This window comes from Vombatus ursinus, unplaced genomic scaffold (assembly GCF_900497805.2).
Source record: "Vombatus ursinus unplaced genomic scaffold, bare-nosed wombat genome assembly UNPS02014822.1, whole genome shotgun sequence".
Classification (NCBI taxonomy): Eukaryota; Metazoa; Chordata; class Mammalia; order Diprotodontia; family Vombatidae; genus Vombatus; species Vombatus ursinus.
Genome location: NW_020954600.1, coordinates 118,114 through 133,059, shown reverse-complemented (window position 1 = coordinate 133,059; position 14,946 = coordinate 118,114). Strand labels below are relative to the sequence as shown.

Genomic DNA, 14,946 nt, shown 5'->3' with positions numbered 1-14,946 from the left:
GGCTGAAAGAACATTGTCACCAGTCTCCAACTCAATCATTCATGCTGCCTTTCCAGCACAGGAGAAAAAGAAATGTTATCTGTACTTACAAGAGAGGAATTGAGGAAGCGTTGAGACTATTTCTTCCTAAGGTCCTTTAGTACGTGGCCCAGAAAGAATTAGGGTCCAGTCATAAGGTTGTAGCTTTTGAGCTGGGAGGGACCATGGAGACCAAATCCAGCTTGCTCATTTTCAAATGAGGAAACTAAGACCCAAATTGGGGGGTGTGACTTGGCCTTACCAGTAAGTTGGGAGGCAACAATGTTTTCATTCCATCGCTGACAGTTGATAGGAAGGCACAATGAGACTAAATCATCTGTAATGTGGGAATCTGCACCGCTGTCTCATCTTTATTGCGGTGTGGAGGGAATCTCTCCAAGGTGCTAGCCCTGGCAAATTCCACAAAGCTGCAAAGGCCTCACGTACAGATGGTCTGGCCATGGTCTGAGTGGGGTCTCATTCTTGTGAGCCCATCATCATGTTTGCCAGTGGGGGATACTTTTTGGACCACAGTTACCCTTTTTAAATAGAACACTAAATTTTAGCTTTTTTATTTAAAGAAAATCCCCCTCCACCCCCGCCCTTCTCCTCTCTTCCCTTCCAGCTAAGAAAGAAAGAAAAAAAACTCCTGTCATAAACATGTATTGTCAAGCAAAACAAATTCCTGCATTGGCCATAGTCAAACACACGCATGTGTGTATGTAATGTCTCTTAATATATCGCCTCTGTCAGGAGGTGGACAGTAGGACAGTATATTTCCTCTTGCGTTCCCTGGAGTCGGATCCCAGCACCTCTCAAAGACCATCTTTGTCCCTTATGGATTAAAGAGTACCCATGCTTAGACAGTGCCAGATCCTTGATTTATGTGGTATGGTTATAATGGTGCCTGCCGGCTTGCCTCATAGGAGGATCGGGAGAAAAGTGCTTTGCAAACCTGTAAGCAGTGTGCTTGTGAGTCAATCATCATTATTACTGTTTTTAAAAGGCCTTTATGTGGAAGGGGGTTAGATTTCTTCTACTTGGCCTAAAGCGGGCCAAACTTGGAGAAATAGGTGAAGTCACAGAGGGGCAGATGTATGCTTAGTGCGATGAGCAACTTCTAGCAATGAGAACTGTCCCACAATGTAATGGCTCCCCAGGAGATGGGAAGGTTTCCCCTCCCTGGAGGATGTCGAACAGAGACTGGGTGATTGGCCACTTGCCACAGGCTGTTGATTAAGGGGATTCTTTTCAGGGGATTCTGGACTCAATGGCCCTTGAAAATTCACTAGTGAGGAATGTGATCTGTCCCCCTGGAGAAAGTCATCCCCTCTAGGATGTGGTCCTCTGGAAATTGGCCTTGCCATTGCTGTCACACCCAAGGTCACAGAAGTAGAAGGTAGAAGAGCCAAGCCTGGAGTCCCTGCAGACTGCAGGGCTGCAGATCCAGGGAGCAGCTGAGCCAGGGTTGAAATCTCGTCTCCCAGACTCTAATTGGTCTCTCTGGACTACAGGCCCTTTGTTCACAGGCCTCTTTCTTGAGCATTGACCTTGGCACCTGTAACTTGAGCTGGGATATTCAGGACCCTCTTCGGCCTCCTGGTGAAAAAACCTGGCCATGATTTCTCTTTGCAGTCCCCTCAAAAAAAAAGAGAAAGAAAAGAAAAGGATATTTTAACATCTTTTCACTTTCTAGTTCATTTTCTCTCTTCCCGTTTTGGAGGTTAAAAGTTTTATTTGTGTGTGTATGAAATAGAAAACAAGCTGATAGAGTGAGAATGATAGTGTAGGGGCATTTTCTGATTTGGGGTGTGTGTGTGTGTGTGTTTTCCTCAAGTTCCTAGTGAAGGAGCTTACTTTGAGCATGTCACTGCTAAGAATGCAGAGTCATAGCCTGAGAGGGCTTGGAGAGGATGAGGGCTTTAGGGATCCCCTGGGCCAATCTTCCCATTTCTGAGACAGGGAACCTGAAACTTAAGACCTTGATGTCCCACCCAAGCTCCCATGGTAGATCACAGCAGAGTTGCTTTGACCTATTCCAATCTCAGTTGACTCACTTATCAAATGAGGATATTAACACTGTTCTCATATGCTTTGATCACTATTCTAATGATCAAATGAAGTCATGTATTTGAAAGTTCTTTGAAAATGCTAAAGTGCCAGCTGAAAATCAGGTTTGGATATTTTGGATGTTAGGCGAAGCTTCTGTGGGCTGGCTGCCTGGCCAAGGCTGTGGGACATGATGGGAGGCATTGTGGGAGCTCCTGTGAAGGTTTGCAAAGCCCTTTACATCCATTCACTTCTTTAATAGCCCTGTGAGCATCAGAGGACTTGGAATTTGAAGGCTGGCCTGTGATCTGAGCCCTGGCTCAGGTGCTTACCAATAGCTGTGTGAATTTGGGCAAGCCCAGTTTTCTCATCTATAAAATGGGATCGAGGGAGGGTTTGTAGGATCACAGATTCAGAGCTAAAAGAGACCCTGAAGGTCACTTAGTTAAGTTCCCTCTTTGTCTAGGTGAGAAAGTAAGGTCCAGAGAAGTAAAATATTTGGCTTCATGAGCAGTCAATCAACCAGTGTTTACTAAATGCCTACTATGTGCCAGATTGGATGCCGGCATGAAATTGACCTTGCCCTCACCTCAAGGAGTTTGTTTGCTTTCTATTGGGATGGATTTAGGATTTTCTAGGGCTTTTCCAGCCCTGACTTTCTGGGACTCCTTCAAGGTGTTTGGCTCCAGGGGCTCCTAGAGTAGTGTTTCTGAACATTTTGCTGGGTTGTGACTTTGTGAATTCCACAGCTCTCTTCTCCCTTAAAGTACAATATGGCATCTATTAAATCATAAATATTGAAAAAGGGGATTATTATTTTTGCTCTCTTTGAGAATTTGAGCCACTTTTGAAATAATTAGGAGAAACACCCCCAGAAATCTCCAGATTCTGCCTGGGCATCATTGCCCTAAATAGATGGTGACCATGTTTCAAAATCAGATTTTCATTGTTGGAAGGGCCCTTCCACTTTCCCCACTTGGTGCTTTGTACATCAGAGAAATATTCAAACAATCTAGATAGGCATCTGTGATTCTTGTTAGTTTGATGAACTCCCTTCACCCATACAGGGCAGCCTGAGTAAAGGTTGAGTGACTTGCCTAGAGTTACCCAGATACTAAATGGCAGACAGGAGATTGGAATGGAAGTCTTTGGGACTCCATGCCCAGTACTTTGGTCTCATTGTGCTGTGCCACACCTCAGGAAAGGGCAGGAAGTGTTATTTGGGGGAAATGAGGATGCCCATGTGAGAATCAGACCTTTGGGCAGAAATGTCTTTACTAAAGGGAAAGAAAGTGAAGTATCTTATCAGATGGGAGAGAGGCCTTGGGTTAAGCCTTCATGGGATCATGGGTGTGGAACAGCCATAGACATGGATAGGACAGAGGTGGAGTGAGAATCACGATTCAAGCCTGGGTCCTCCACCTCCAAACCCAGCACTCTCCTGAGCCGAGCCCTCAGCCCCCAAATTCCTCTGCTCTTTGCATCCACTGGCTCTCATGCCCAGTTCTCCCACTGGAGCTCAGGGGGCATAGAATCAATCTAGTCTTGTAGCCATTTGGGGCTGGTGAAGACATTGCAGGGTGCGCGGATGTGTGAAGCTCTGACTCTTCCAAAACGGGCTGGAAGCTTCTCCTTTCCAGCTGAGGTCACATTCTTCCCCTGCTTCCTCTTCTCCCCCAATTACTCCCTTTTAACTCTCCTTTTCTTGATCTTGCCAGTTTCCAGACTGTTCCAAGCTCACTTCAAAGAGTCCACTTCAAAGCCCCCTTGGGGAAGAGCTCAGCAGGCTCCCCACTGACACCCAGGGCAGTGACTTTAATCACATGGCTCTCTCTGTCTCACTGTGTCTTTGTCTCTCCCTGTCTCTCCCTGTCTGTCTGTCTGTCTCTTTCCCCCTCCTTCCCTTTTGAAAGGGAAAGAAAGTAGGTGGAGACCTCTGCTAATTAAAAAATAAAGAAATGGAGCCCGAGCCTGTATAGTTCTGAAAGAAGGGAGGCTTTTGCTTCCTTCCCTCCTCCCCTAAAGAATCCACCTGGAGCCATTTCATAACTGGAGGAGGAGAATGAGGGGCCTGTTGCTTTTTCTGAAGATTGTTAAAAAAAATTAAAAATAGCTTTCGCTATTTTTTTCTTGCTCTTGTTGCAAGATTTCATCACCGAGACAATTGCGTTGTCTATGTAGTGTGTTTGCAGGGGCCTAGGAGGGTTGAAGCTGAGGGATCCATCCCATATCTGGGAATGAGAGGAAGGCCTGGGAAGGGAGCAAGGATCTGATGGCAAGGAGAGAGAGTGTTGCCCTTGGACTCGGAGAAACTGGGCTCAATTCCTAGCTTTGTGATCTTGGGAAAGTCAGTCAGTCAGTCAACATCTATGAAACTCCTCCTGTGTTCATTGCCTAATGTTCTGGGCACTGTGCTAAGTGTTGGGGACAGAAAAAGAGACAAAAGCCAGTCCCTGCCCTCAGGAAACTTCCAGGTCACTTCTTTCCCTTCTCAGGGCCTTAGTTTCATCCTCTGTAAAGTGATAGAGTTGAACTAAATGATTTCTGAGGTCTTTTCCAGCTTTAAATCTGATGATTTCATAACAGAGACCAATCAGTGCATCAACAAGCATTTATTAGCTGTCCACTATGTCCCTGGTACAGTAGAAAGAGCGCCAGGCCTGGAGTCAGGAAGACCTGAGTTCAAATCCGGTCTCTGACACACAGTGGCTGTGTGACTCTGGTCAATGTAACCTTGTTTACCTCAGTTTCCTCAATTTTAAAATGAGCTGGAGAAGGAAATGACAAACCACTCCAGTGTCTTTGCCAAGAAAGCCCCAAATGGGGTTGGGAAGAGTCGGGCGTGACTGACAGGACTGAACAACGACCAAATGTCCTTTGCACTGTGCTTGGTACTGGGGATCCAAATTCAGAAATGAAATGTTAGGCAATTGAGATTGGGGTAGGGGAAACAGACAGGCAGGTTCCCCTCGCCCCAACCAAAGAAAGTAGATGATTTATTATACAAATGCTACCCTTAGTCATAGCAAAAGCAACCAGTGCAGAATGTCAAAGGGGTCCATGGTGCACAACCCAGGGAATTGATTTCAGGCAGGCAGAACCTTGCATTAAAAGATAGAATGTCCTTTGCCAGGGAGGATTCAAGGAGTGGTAAGAGTCCTGTAGCAGCTGGGAGAGTTGAGTTCTGAATCAAGGGTGGGGGGGAGGAACTGGGACCTCTTCCCTAGGGCGATGTTTTCCAAAGTTTTCAGTCCAATGTGAGCAGGGGCTTTCCATGTCTTTGTGACTGGTTTCTGTGCTCAGCACAGTTAGGCCTCATCTTTGTCTTTGTGTTTCAGACCCTGCATTTGTTTCTTCTATCTCATTCCCATGGCAGAGTAGGTTGACAAAATGGCGCTGAGACCAAGAGCAGGAAGTTTTTTTGAGAAACATTCTGGTTCCTCCTTTAACTCCCTGGTTGTCTAACAGATGACACTTTTGGTTCTATTCGATCTGAATCTAATCTTGCTGGAGGAAGATGGGACCAGTCCAGAGTTGGGGGTTCCAATGTGATCTTTGAGATCTTAAGCTGGCATCAGGAGGGACAACCCTTAGAGGTAGAGTCTGAATCAAGAAGGGGATAGGGGTCATAGGATTGTAGATTTTAAGGTTGACATCTTAGGTGTTTGAAGAAGTAAAATAACTTCTCTGTGGTAAATGTCTGAGCCAGGATTCAGTGTTCTTCCCATTAGACCATGCTATCTCTTAAAACTTTATTTACCACCCTACACAATATGGGGTTGTAGAAAGAACACTGGATTTGGAGTCAGAGGACCAGCTCAGCCATTTACTATCTCAGTGACTGTGGGTAAGTCATTTCAGTTGTTGGGACCACATTTTTCTGATCCTTAAATTGAGGCAGTTGGATGGATGACCACAAAGGTCCCTCCTGGCTCTGATTTATGATTTCATAATGGTTATTATCTACTCTTTTATTTTACTGATGAGGTAATACTTCTAAAGAGATGGAGTGACTTATCACCCACAAATGGTAAATGAAGAATTTGGACCCGTCTTCTCATCTCGGATTCAGCAGATGGCCATTCCTTCTGGCCATGATACCACCTCCCTTCTTTAGCCATCCTCGGGGACCTGTGGAGGCTGCCTTGACTCTTGAAAAGTGTCAGTCCCTTGGAGCTGTCCAGGAGCAGTAAGATCGCTGCTTCTGAGGGTTTGGAGCAAGAAAGGGACTTGAAATAATGTTCTTCAGTCTCGCTCAATTCAACAAGTGTTTACTGAGTGTCTACCACGTACTAAGTACTGTGGTAGGTGTCAGGGTACAAAGACCAATATTCCACTGGGGAAGGGCACAACATATATACAAATGAGTATATACAGTGTATGTGTGCTTGTGTGTGTGTGTGTATGTGTGTATACAGGATATATATGGCTACACACACACATGCACACATACTGTAAATACAAAGCAATTTTGGCAGGCTTTTCCTCTGCTGTAGGCTTGGCACTTGAGGGGCCGAATCTAATCTTCCCAGACGTTGTTGGTTGCATTCTCATTACAATGTCATCAGCAAGTCATGCTGGGGAGCTGGAGGAGAAATATGGGGAGCTCAGGTTGTGGGCCCTTCCTGCCAGCAGAGTCTGTGGTTCATGCCCTCTCCCTCTTCTTTGAGCAGGCATGAATAGAAACAGGGAGCCTGAGCTAGGAAGTCCGAAGTTTAGCCGGTTCAGAGATTTAGATTAAAAAATGTCTTTTTTTTTTAAACGAACAAATAAAAACTTTATTAGTGCCTTTTCTTTCTTACACCACAGTCATTTCTTGGGAGTCCACTGCCCCTACCCCCAAAGAGAATCTTCCCTTGTAACAAAGAGAATCAGTTAAGCAAAGCCAATTGACACAGTGACCCGATGCCAGGTCATCATAGGCAACATTCTGCACCTGTAGCACCCCGCCTCCCTCCCCTAGGAGAGAAGTGCCTTTCTTCCCCTGGCCTTGGGAGCCAAGATGGGTCACGAAATAATCAGGGTTTCATGTGCCTGTCTGTATCGAGTCATCGTATCCATTTTTGCGCTCTTTTTGTGTATTTTCTTGGTAGTGTTTTTCTCTTCCTTTATCAGGTGATACAGATCTTCCCATGTTTCCTTGGGAATGGGCGGGGCACTTAATAATAGTGGCTTACTAGCTTCTTGGTCTTCTGAATTGTCTCATTGTTCGCATTTGTCATTCTTTACAGGGCACTGATGATACGCAGCTCCATTCATCTGCCACAGCTTGCTTGGCCTTTCTCCAACTGATGGACACCCACTTTGTTTTAGTTTTTGTTCTGTTTTTGCTACCGCAAAGCGTTGCTATGACTCTTTTGGCATCTGGGGACTCCTTCTTTTCACCTTTGACCTTCTTGGGCTTATATGCTTCTAGTAGTCTTGAGGAATCTGCAGCTGGGTGATCCTGTCTGTGGGCCCTGACTCTCTGACTTTGCTGAATTCTCCAGTATCTATCTTATGCTCCAACCACTTCAGACCAAGGTCTGAAGTGGTTGGAGCATAAGATAGGTACAGTGGGACAGTGGAAAGTCCCTGGATTTGGAGGCAGAGGACCTGAGTTTGAATCCTGGCTTTGCATTTGCTTACAGAATGATCAAGTCATCTTGACTTTTCTAGGCCTTGATTGCTGCTTTTATAAAATGAGACAGTTGGCCTAGGCGGCTGCCAAGGTCCCTTCGTGCTCTAAACCTCCTTGCTCTTCTCCACACACCCCCCTCCCTTTTCTACAGTTTTCTTTACTTCGTTGTCATTTCGAAGTTTGATGATGTGACCGTGGGAATGTTCTCTTGCAGAGATTCTTACCCTTTGTGTATGTGTCCAATAGTCGTTTGTCATGGTGTCTATGGACCCTTTCTCAGAGTCATGTTTTTAAATGCACAAAATATAATAAAATAATATATAATAAAATATAATAAAATAATAAAACATAAGAGCACAAAAAATGAATTATTTTGAAATGCAGTTACCAAAATAATTAAGAAAATGGGTTCATGGACCCCAGGGAAAGAACATCAGCCCTCCTGGGACTCTGTTTGCAGTTTGCTCCTTGGGTTTGAAAGCTGGGCTGGGGGCGGGGACATTTTCTGTGCCATTTCCTGAAATGGAGAGATTAGAGTCTTTTCTTTAGTGTTTCCTGTATCCCAGGAATTCCAAGGCCTCTTTCCCCCGTCTGTTCTCTAAATCTATACCATTCACCCATTTGCCTCTGTAGTTTCTCTGTTTAGCTTTTTTCTTGTTTAAATATTTTGTTTCCCTGCTGTCATCAGCTCCTCTATTTCCTAGGGTAGTAAACTTGTGTTTATGTCTATGGGCATTTAAAAATTCCATGAGGCATTTTTCTAATCTGCTTCATTTTGTCCCTTTGTCCCGAGATTTGTGAGAGTGGCCATTCAGTTCCTCTTGTGCTCCCCCTAATTTCAGCTCTTTAGTTCCTTGAGGGTGTCTGGAAGCAATCTAAGGGTTTCTCTAGGGATTGCTTGCATTGTTTCTGGTAAAGGCAGGGTCGTATGGTGAAAAGGCCACTGGATTTGGAGGCCAAGGACCTGGGCTTGGATCCTAACTCTGCTGTTTGCTTACTTTTTCTGATCTCTGGCTAGGCCCTTCCCCTCTCTGGCCTCTAGTTGGCTTATTTGTTATGAGGAGTTTGGACGAGACATCTCAGTCCCTTTCAGCTACAGTTGGTGGTCCAGTGTGGCTACTTTGGATACTGTTTCAGTGAGACTCTGCTTCTCATGCCCTCCTCTGCCCCTTTTCTTCTCGTGCATAGAAAAAGAGTGTGTGCATCAGTGCCATCTGCCCATTGACTTGGTGAGTTTTTCTAAGAGTTTAGGCATTTTGTTTCTTTCTGGTGTTTCTTGTTCATGTTGGAAGGGCATTGCCACTTGCCAGATGTCCTTGTATCTTACTTGGCATTTCCCCTGAAGTGTCTTATGTCTTAATTCATCCTTTTTCCTCTGTTTCAAGTGCCCCTTTTCTCACCCTCTTCCCCAATCCTCCCTGTCAAAATCTCGAGCCTTTATTTTCCTTTTTTTCTCTGGGATGCTTTCCCTGAGACCTCTCAGTTATAGGGGCAAAAGGGCTAAATTTGGTTCAAATCCTGACTCTGTCACTTAAGCTATGTGTGTAATGTGGGGCGAGTCACTTGGCCTCTATGGGCCTCAATTACCTTATCTGCCAAGTGAAGAGGGCAGACTCGGTGAACTCTAAGTTCCATTCCAGCTGTAGAGCTCTGATCCTGTGTGGCCTTAGATTACTGACCCCCCCCCCCCCCCGCCCCCACACACACCTCCCACGCTTCAGTTCTCTACTCTGCAAAGTGAGGAGGTTGGACTAGATGAACCCTAAAGTCCCTCTTATCTCAATATCTCTGAGCCAATCTAATCTCTCCTCCCTCCATCCTCCATCCATAGCACTTCAATCTTGTCATCTATGGTTTCATTGGCTTGAAATTATCCTCTATAGCTCCCAACTTATCCGGGCTCTTGAGTTTCAAGACCTCCTCCCCCCCAGAAAAATTATCGCTTGGTGGCAGACTTCTTTGTGACGGGCCTCTGTGTACTCCCTAGCCTACCTTTGACCAACATCCATGACCTCTCTCTAGAGCTGGGATCAAAGCCTTTCCAGTCTCTCCTGGGACCTATTAGAGTTGACTAGATTGGATCAAGCACATCAGAGGAGATCAATGCTCAAAGTGGTACAAATTTACAGGCATCGAGGGACTGATTTTCAGGTTATTTGAAGGGAGGGAAGGTGACTGAGAAGACATTACCAGCTCCCAACCTCTATGCCTAAACTTCATGAGATTGAAACTAATGCACCTAATGGATTAGACATACCTGGTCTTCTTGTCTTGTTGAGTCATTTCCGTTGCATCTGACTCTTCCATCGACCCCATTGGGGTTTTTGTGGCGAAGATACTGGAGTGGTTTGCCATTTCCTTCCCCAGCTCAGAACTGAGGCAAACAGGGTAAGGGGACTTGTCCAGGATCACGCAGCTAAGAAGTGTTTGAGGCCAGATTTGAACTCGGGAAAATGAGTCTTCCTGATTCCAGGCCTGGCCCTCTATCCACTGCAGCACCACGTAATTGCCCTGATTACTTCAGGTTACCATACATCGATTTATTTGTACATCTTTTCTATCTCTTTGCCCCCTCAGAAGAATGTAAACTCTTTGAGAGTCTAGATTTTGTTTTTCTGTCTTCAGCCCCTTGCAAACAATAACCCTTAATGAATAGTTAAATTGAATTGTGATGGTGATATTAGTTGGATTGCTTCCAGATTTTATATGTTTATGAGGCCTGTTTGTTCCTGTATTTTCTGAAATGGTGCTTTGAACAGATGGCACCATCCAAATTCTGCATGATGGCATGTTTGGAATTGTTCTCTCTCTCTCTCTGTCTCTCTCTCTCTTTCTCTGTCTCTCTGTCTTTCTCACTCTTTCTCTCTCCCCCTCCCTCCCTCCCTCCCTCCCTGTCCTTTGCCCTTCTTTTTCCCCTCACCCCACAAACTTTCACCCACCCAAGCTCCAAGGGTCTTTGTTTTTGGGACCTGATGGGAGGAGGAGAGGATGTACCCGACACAGGTGTGTCTCCTTTCTCTCGTGGCAGAAGGAGCATGGTTTGATGGAAAGAACACTGGACTTGAAGTCTGGAGACGTTTGTTCAAACTTGCCTCCAGTACTGTTTGGGTGACCAGAATCTCACTTGCTTCATCTGTAAAATGGTCATAATAAGACCTGTAGCACCGAACTCCCTGGGCTACTGTGAGCATCCAGTGAGGTAGAGGACTGAGGGGGCTTTGCAAACCTTCAACAACATAGTAGATAGAGCTCTAGACCGGGACTAGGGGAATCCTGCCTCAGACTCTCATTAGCCTGTGTGACCCTGGGCAATTCCCCGGACCTCTCTGAGCACAGAATGTGAAGCTCCAAAGAGAGAACATACCTAAGGTGCATGCCTTAAAGCACTTTCTCACTCAGTGTGTGGTCTCTCATTAGCTCTGAATCCCCCACCCTGGGCATCTACCTGCTGACTCACTTTCATTTCTCTCAGAAAGGGGAAAGAATAACATAGACAGCCAGTGCCGAGGGGCAGCAGGGGAAGTGAGAGAAGGCAGTCTGGCGTAGGGAAGAGACCACTGGCCTTGGGGGCAGGAGCCCCTAGTGCATGGTGTAGGACAGGAGGCAGGAGAGGAACAGATAAGTCCCAGTGATTTGAGCCCAGAGTGCCTGCAAGGGCGGTGGGCGAGGTGGGATTAATACTGGCATGGGAAGGTGGCAGCAGTTTGTGGAGAGCCTCAAATGCCATTCAGTAACCAGATGGTAAGTCCACAATAGGGCACTGTTGGTGATTTGTGAATAGAGGAGCACGGTCAGATTTCTGTGTGAGCCAGTGATCTGGAAGCTGCAGGAAAGGAGGATTGGAGGGGAAACGCCATTGCAATAGTGCAGCGGCCTCAAGGAGCCATAGGGCTTACAGGGGGCTCAGAGATGAGTTAGTGCCACATCCCAACATCTCGTCTTACAGAGGTGCCCAAGAGGCACAGAAGCTAAGCCCTGGCCAGAGTCTCAGAGCTTGTAAAGCACAGGACTGTGACTTGAGCCACAGAAGGGAAGGCCTCCGGAGGGGCCTTCAATCCCCACTCTTGCTCGCCTGTGCTCTGGTGGCCTTCTCCACTGAGGGGCCGCCTGCCCACATGCAACCCCAGATAACCTATTCCATTGTCTAGGAACTCTGACTTGGTAGGAAGTTTGCCTAACTTACATCAGGCCTCAGTTTACCTCTTTGTAAATGCCTGCTTGTTGCTCTCCATTGTGTCTGCTGGAGCTAAGCATAACAACCCTTCGAGTATGTGAAAACACCTCTCATGCTCCCCTTGGGCCTTCTCTTCTCTGTGGTAACCTGACCCCAGCTCCTTCGACCCTGGGCTTCTGACATTTCTTGTGTGCCATGCAGTGAAGACTTGGCCTGGGTTGGGATAGGACCTAGGCTCCTCAAAGTCCTAAAAGACTCCGCCAGGAGAGTTCTCCTCTGTGGATTCTTTTCTCCCATCCATGGTGGATGCCACAAGGATCTCCCTGGGTCCTGATTTAACTTACCCCAATCCCTCTTCATTCAGCAGGTCACCTTTGCGACTTTGGGTGCATTACTTAACTTCCTCATCTGTAGAACTAGGGCTGGGACTGAATGGTCCCTAAGACCCCTTCCAGCTTCAAAGCTACAATTCTAAGCATCTACTCAGTCTACTTGGTGGGGGATGGCAAATGAGATGTGCAAAGATGAGTTCATACAATATAAGCAAAGTGCTATGGGGAAGGCAGTGATAACTGGGGTGAGGGAAGGGTAGAATCTGGAAAAACCTAGTATGGGAGTTGGGCCGTAAAAGAATCTAGGGATTCTAAGAGATGAAAGTGAGGAGGGAAAGCATTCTAGTCAAGGGATACTACCTGGGCAAAGACATGGTAGAGGGAAATGGATTGTCAAATATAGCAGGTAGGTTGGTGAAACCTGATTCCTAGGTGGAATCCAAAATTAAAAATAGCACCACATCCGTTTGTCCCGTGCTCGTTATGACTGGCTGAGGCTCAGAGGCAATGTCCACTGGGGAGGGAAGGGGGCTGGCATGAGCAACGTGTTGGCCATTTTTTGTCTGTGGCCCAGATGGTCTGATTCAGTGGAATGTGAACAGTCAGGCAGATGGGAACTTCCACTTCTGAGACTTTTTCCTCTGTCTTTGGTGGGAAGTGTATTAGTAAGAGAAGAAAGGGGAGAAGAGGAAGTTAAATTGGGAGGTTGGAGGTTAGTGGACTGGGCCGGCCTCTACCCTGGGTGGCCATTGTGGGATGATGGTGTATGTGCCTTTTGTCTCCTGAAAGAAAGCTCTCTTTGGGGTTGGATCTGTGTGCAGCCACAAATGGATGGTGCCATTTCCTGATGTCTGCTGCTAAGCTGGGCTCCTGGGAAATTCAGAGCAGGGCCTTGGGTAAACACGTAGGGCCTGTGCCCCGGGGTGGCCAGTGGGGAGGGTGTTCCACAGGAAGTCAGGAGACCTGGGTTTTCTGGCCAGCTGCCCCACTGACTCATTGGCCCAGGCCGGGGGAGTGGATTCCGAGCCTCTGTTCTTGCTTCCCCATCTGTGAAATGGGAGGGGTAGAGGATGGGATGGAGCCTGGTTATATAATGCCTCCAGTTTAGTGACCTCTTAGGGACTGAGGCTGTTAAAGGTCGTTTGGCAGAACTCGGTGAGACTGGTAACTGGGCTGTGCTCTGGGTGCTTTATTCAAGGCATCTCGGGGCTGTTTGGGAGAAACTGCAAATTTGGCTCCAGAGTCGAGGAGACCTGGGTGCAAATCCTACCTCTGATATTTACCTCTTGGGCCACTTGGAACAAAACGCTTTCCCTCTTTGGGCCTCATTTTCCTCATTTGTAAAATGAGGGGTTGAACTACTGGCCTCTTTAAACAGTATTTGACTCACATTGACTCATGACTACGTAAGGAAACTTTTTATTATGATTGAGAGAATGAAGAAAGCTGGTGGGAGGGGCAGCAGGTGAGAGAATTCTTGCCTGCTCTTTGTCACAGTTTTTCAGTTTGGTCAGGGTTAGGATTCTTCCCATTTCACACAGGGGATAACAGAGGCCTCCTGGGCACTAAGTCACCTTCCTCGGGTCTCACCTTGGGAGAGGCGGAAATAAACTCAAATGTCCCGACCCAGAGTTCATTGCTAGATCCTGTCGGGCTCTTACAGTTTCTCCTTCTCTGAATGGCCCCGAGGGGCAGCGTTGACCTCTGGCCTCAGCATTGGGACATTTCTGACTGAAGATTAATGACTAACAGAGATCCCAAGCTTGAGGCCTCCCGACTGACCATTCTGTCTCAGGAAAAGGCCTCTCTGTGTATTTATTGCCCCCCTTGCTTGAGAAGCATCTGCATGAGAGGCCAATGCCTTTTGCACTCAGTCAGTAGTTTCTTTGCTAACGTGAAAATGCCATTGTAATAGTGATGGACAACACACCCCAAGAGGGGAATGAGGAAAAGTTGGGGCACTCTGGGTGGCTTGGTGATGGCCAGAGAGACGGAATCAACACCAAATCAGCCTTGTTACCACACAGTGAAAGCTGGGGGATCATGATTTAACTAATTGGGTTCTGGGATGCAGTTTCTCCATCTGTGAAATGGGGAGGGAGTGTGGTGGGTTGGATAGGACTCTAGCACTATTTTTTAAAAAGAGTATTTTGTTTTTTCCAATTACATGTAAAGATAGTTTTCAACATTCACTTTTATAAGATTTTGAGTTCCAAATTTTTTTCTCCCTCCCTCCTTCTCCTCCCCTTCCGCTCCCAAAGACAGCAAGCAATCTGATATAGATTGTGTATGTACAATCATATCAAACATGTTTCCACATTAGTCATGTTGTGAAAGAAGGATCAGACCTAACTCTAACACTCCTAATACAGCATAGGCTGCTGTGTCAATGTTAGCGACTTTTATATCTAGCTTTCAGCAGTAGCCGGAAGGACAAAACTATATTTTAGAAGTCATATTAATTCAGCTCCCTCATTTGATGGCTGAAGAAGAAATTGAGTCACTGGGAGGGCAGGTGACTTGTGTAATATCACTTATTAAGTGATAGCTTTTAGAAGTGGCTTGCAAACTGAGGTCTGAAGGGCTAAAACCTGGTATAGAAAATAGGGCCCCTACCTCAGAGCCAGGAAGACCTGTGTTCAAATCCACTGGGACATCTCTGGACTTTGTGATCCTGAATAGGTCACTTCATCTCACTTTGCCTCAGTTTCCTTATCTGTAAAATGGGATAATAATGGCCACCTACCTCCAGC

General features: G+C 46.4%; 1 protein-coding gene across 5 annotated transcripts in view; it reads left to right on the top strand.

Annotated features, from left to right (window-relative positions):
- PTPRJ (protein tyrosine phosphatase, receptor type J) overlaps positions 1 to 14,946 on the top strand; it is a 177,038-nt gene that overhangs the window by 91,061 nt on the left and 71,031 nt on the right. The window contains exon 1 of one of the 5 annotated variants that reach the window (XM_027837693.1): positions 8,863 to 8,916. The exons of 3 other annotated variants lie outside the window; for them this stretch is intronic. Coding sequence is in view for 1 of the 2 variants with exons in the window: in XM_027837691.1 (XP_027693492.1) it covers positions 11,408 to 11,428 (21 nt within the window). In the remaining variant the exon portion in view is untranslated. Of the gene's footprint in view, positions 1 to 8,862; positions 8,917 to 11,390; positions 11,429 to 14,946 lie in introns of those variants that run through there. One more of the 5 variants, XM_027837691.1, reaches the window with a different exon arrangement.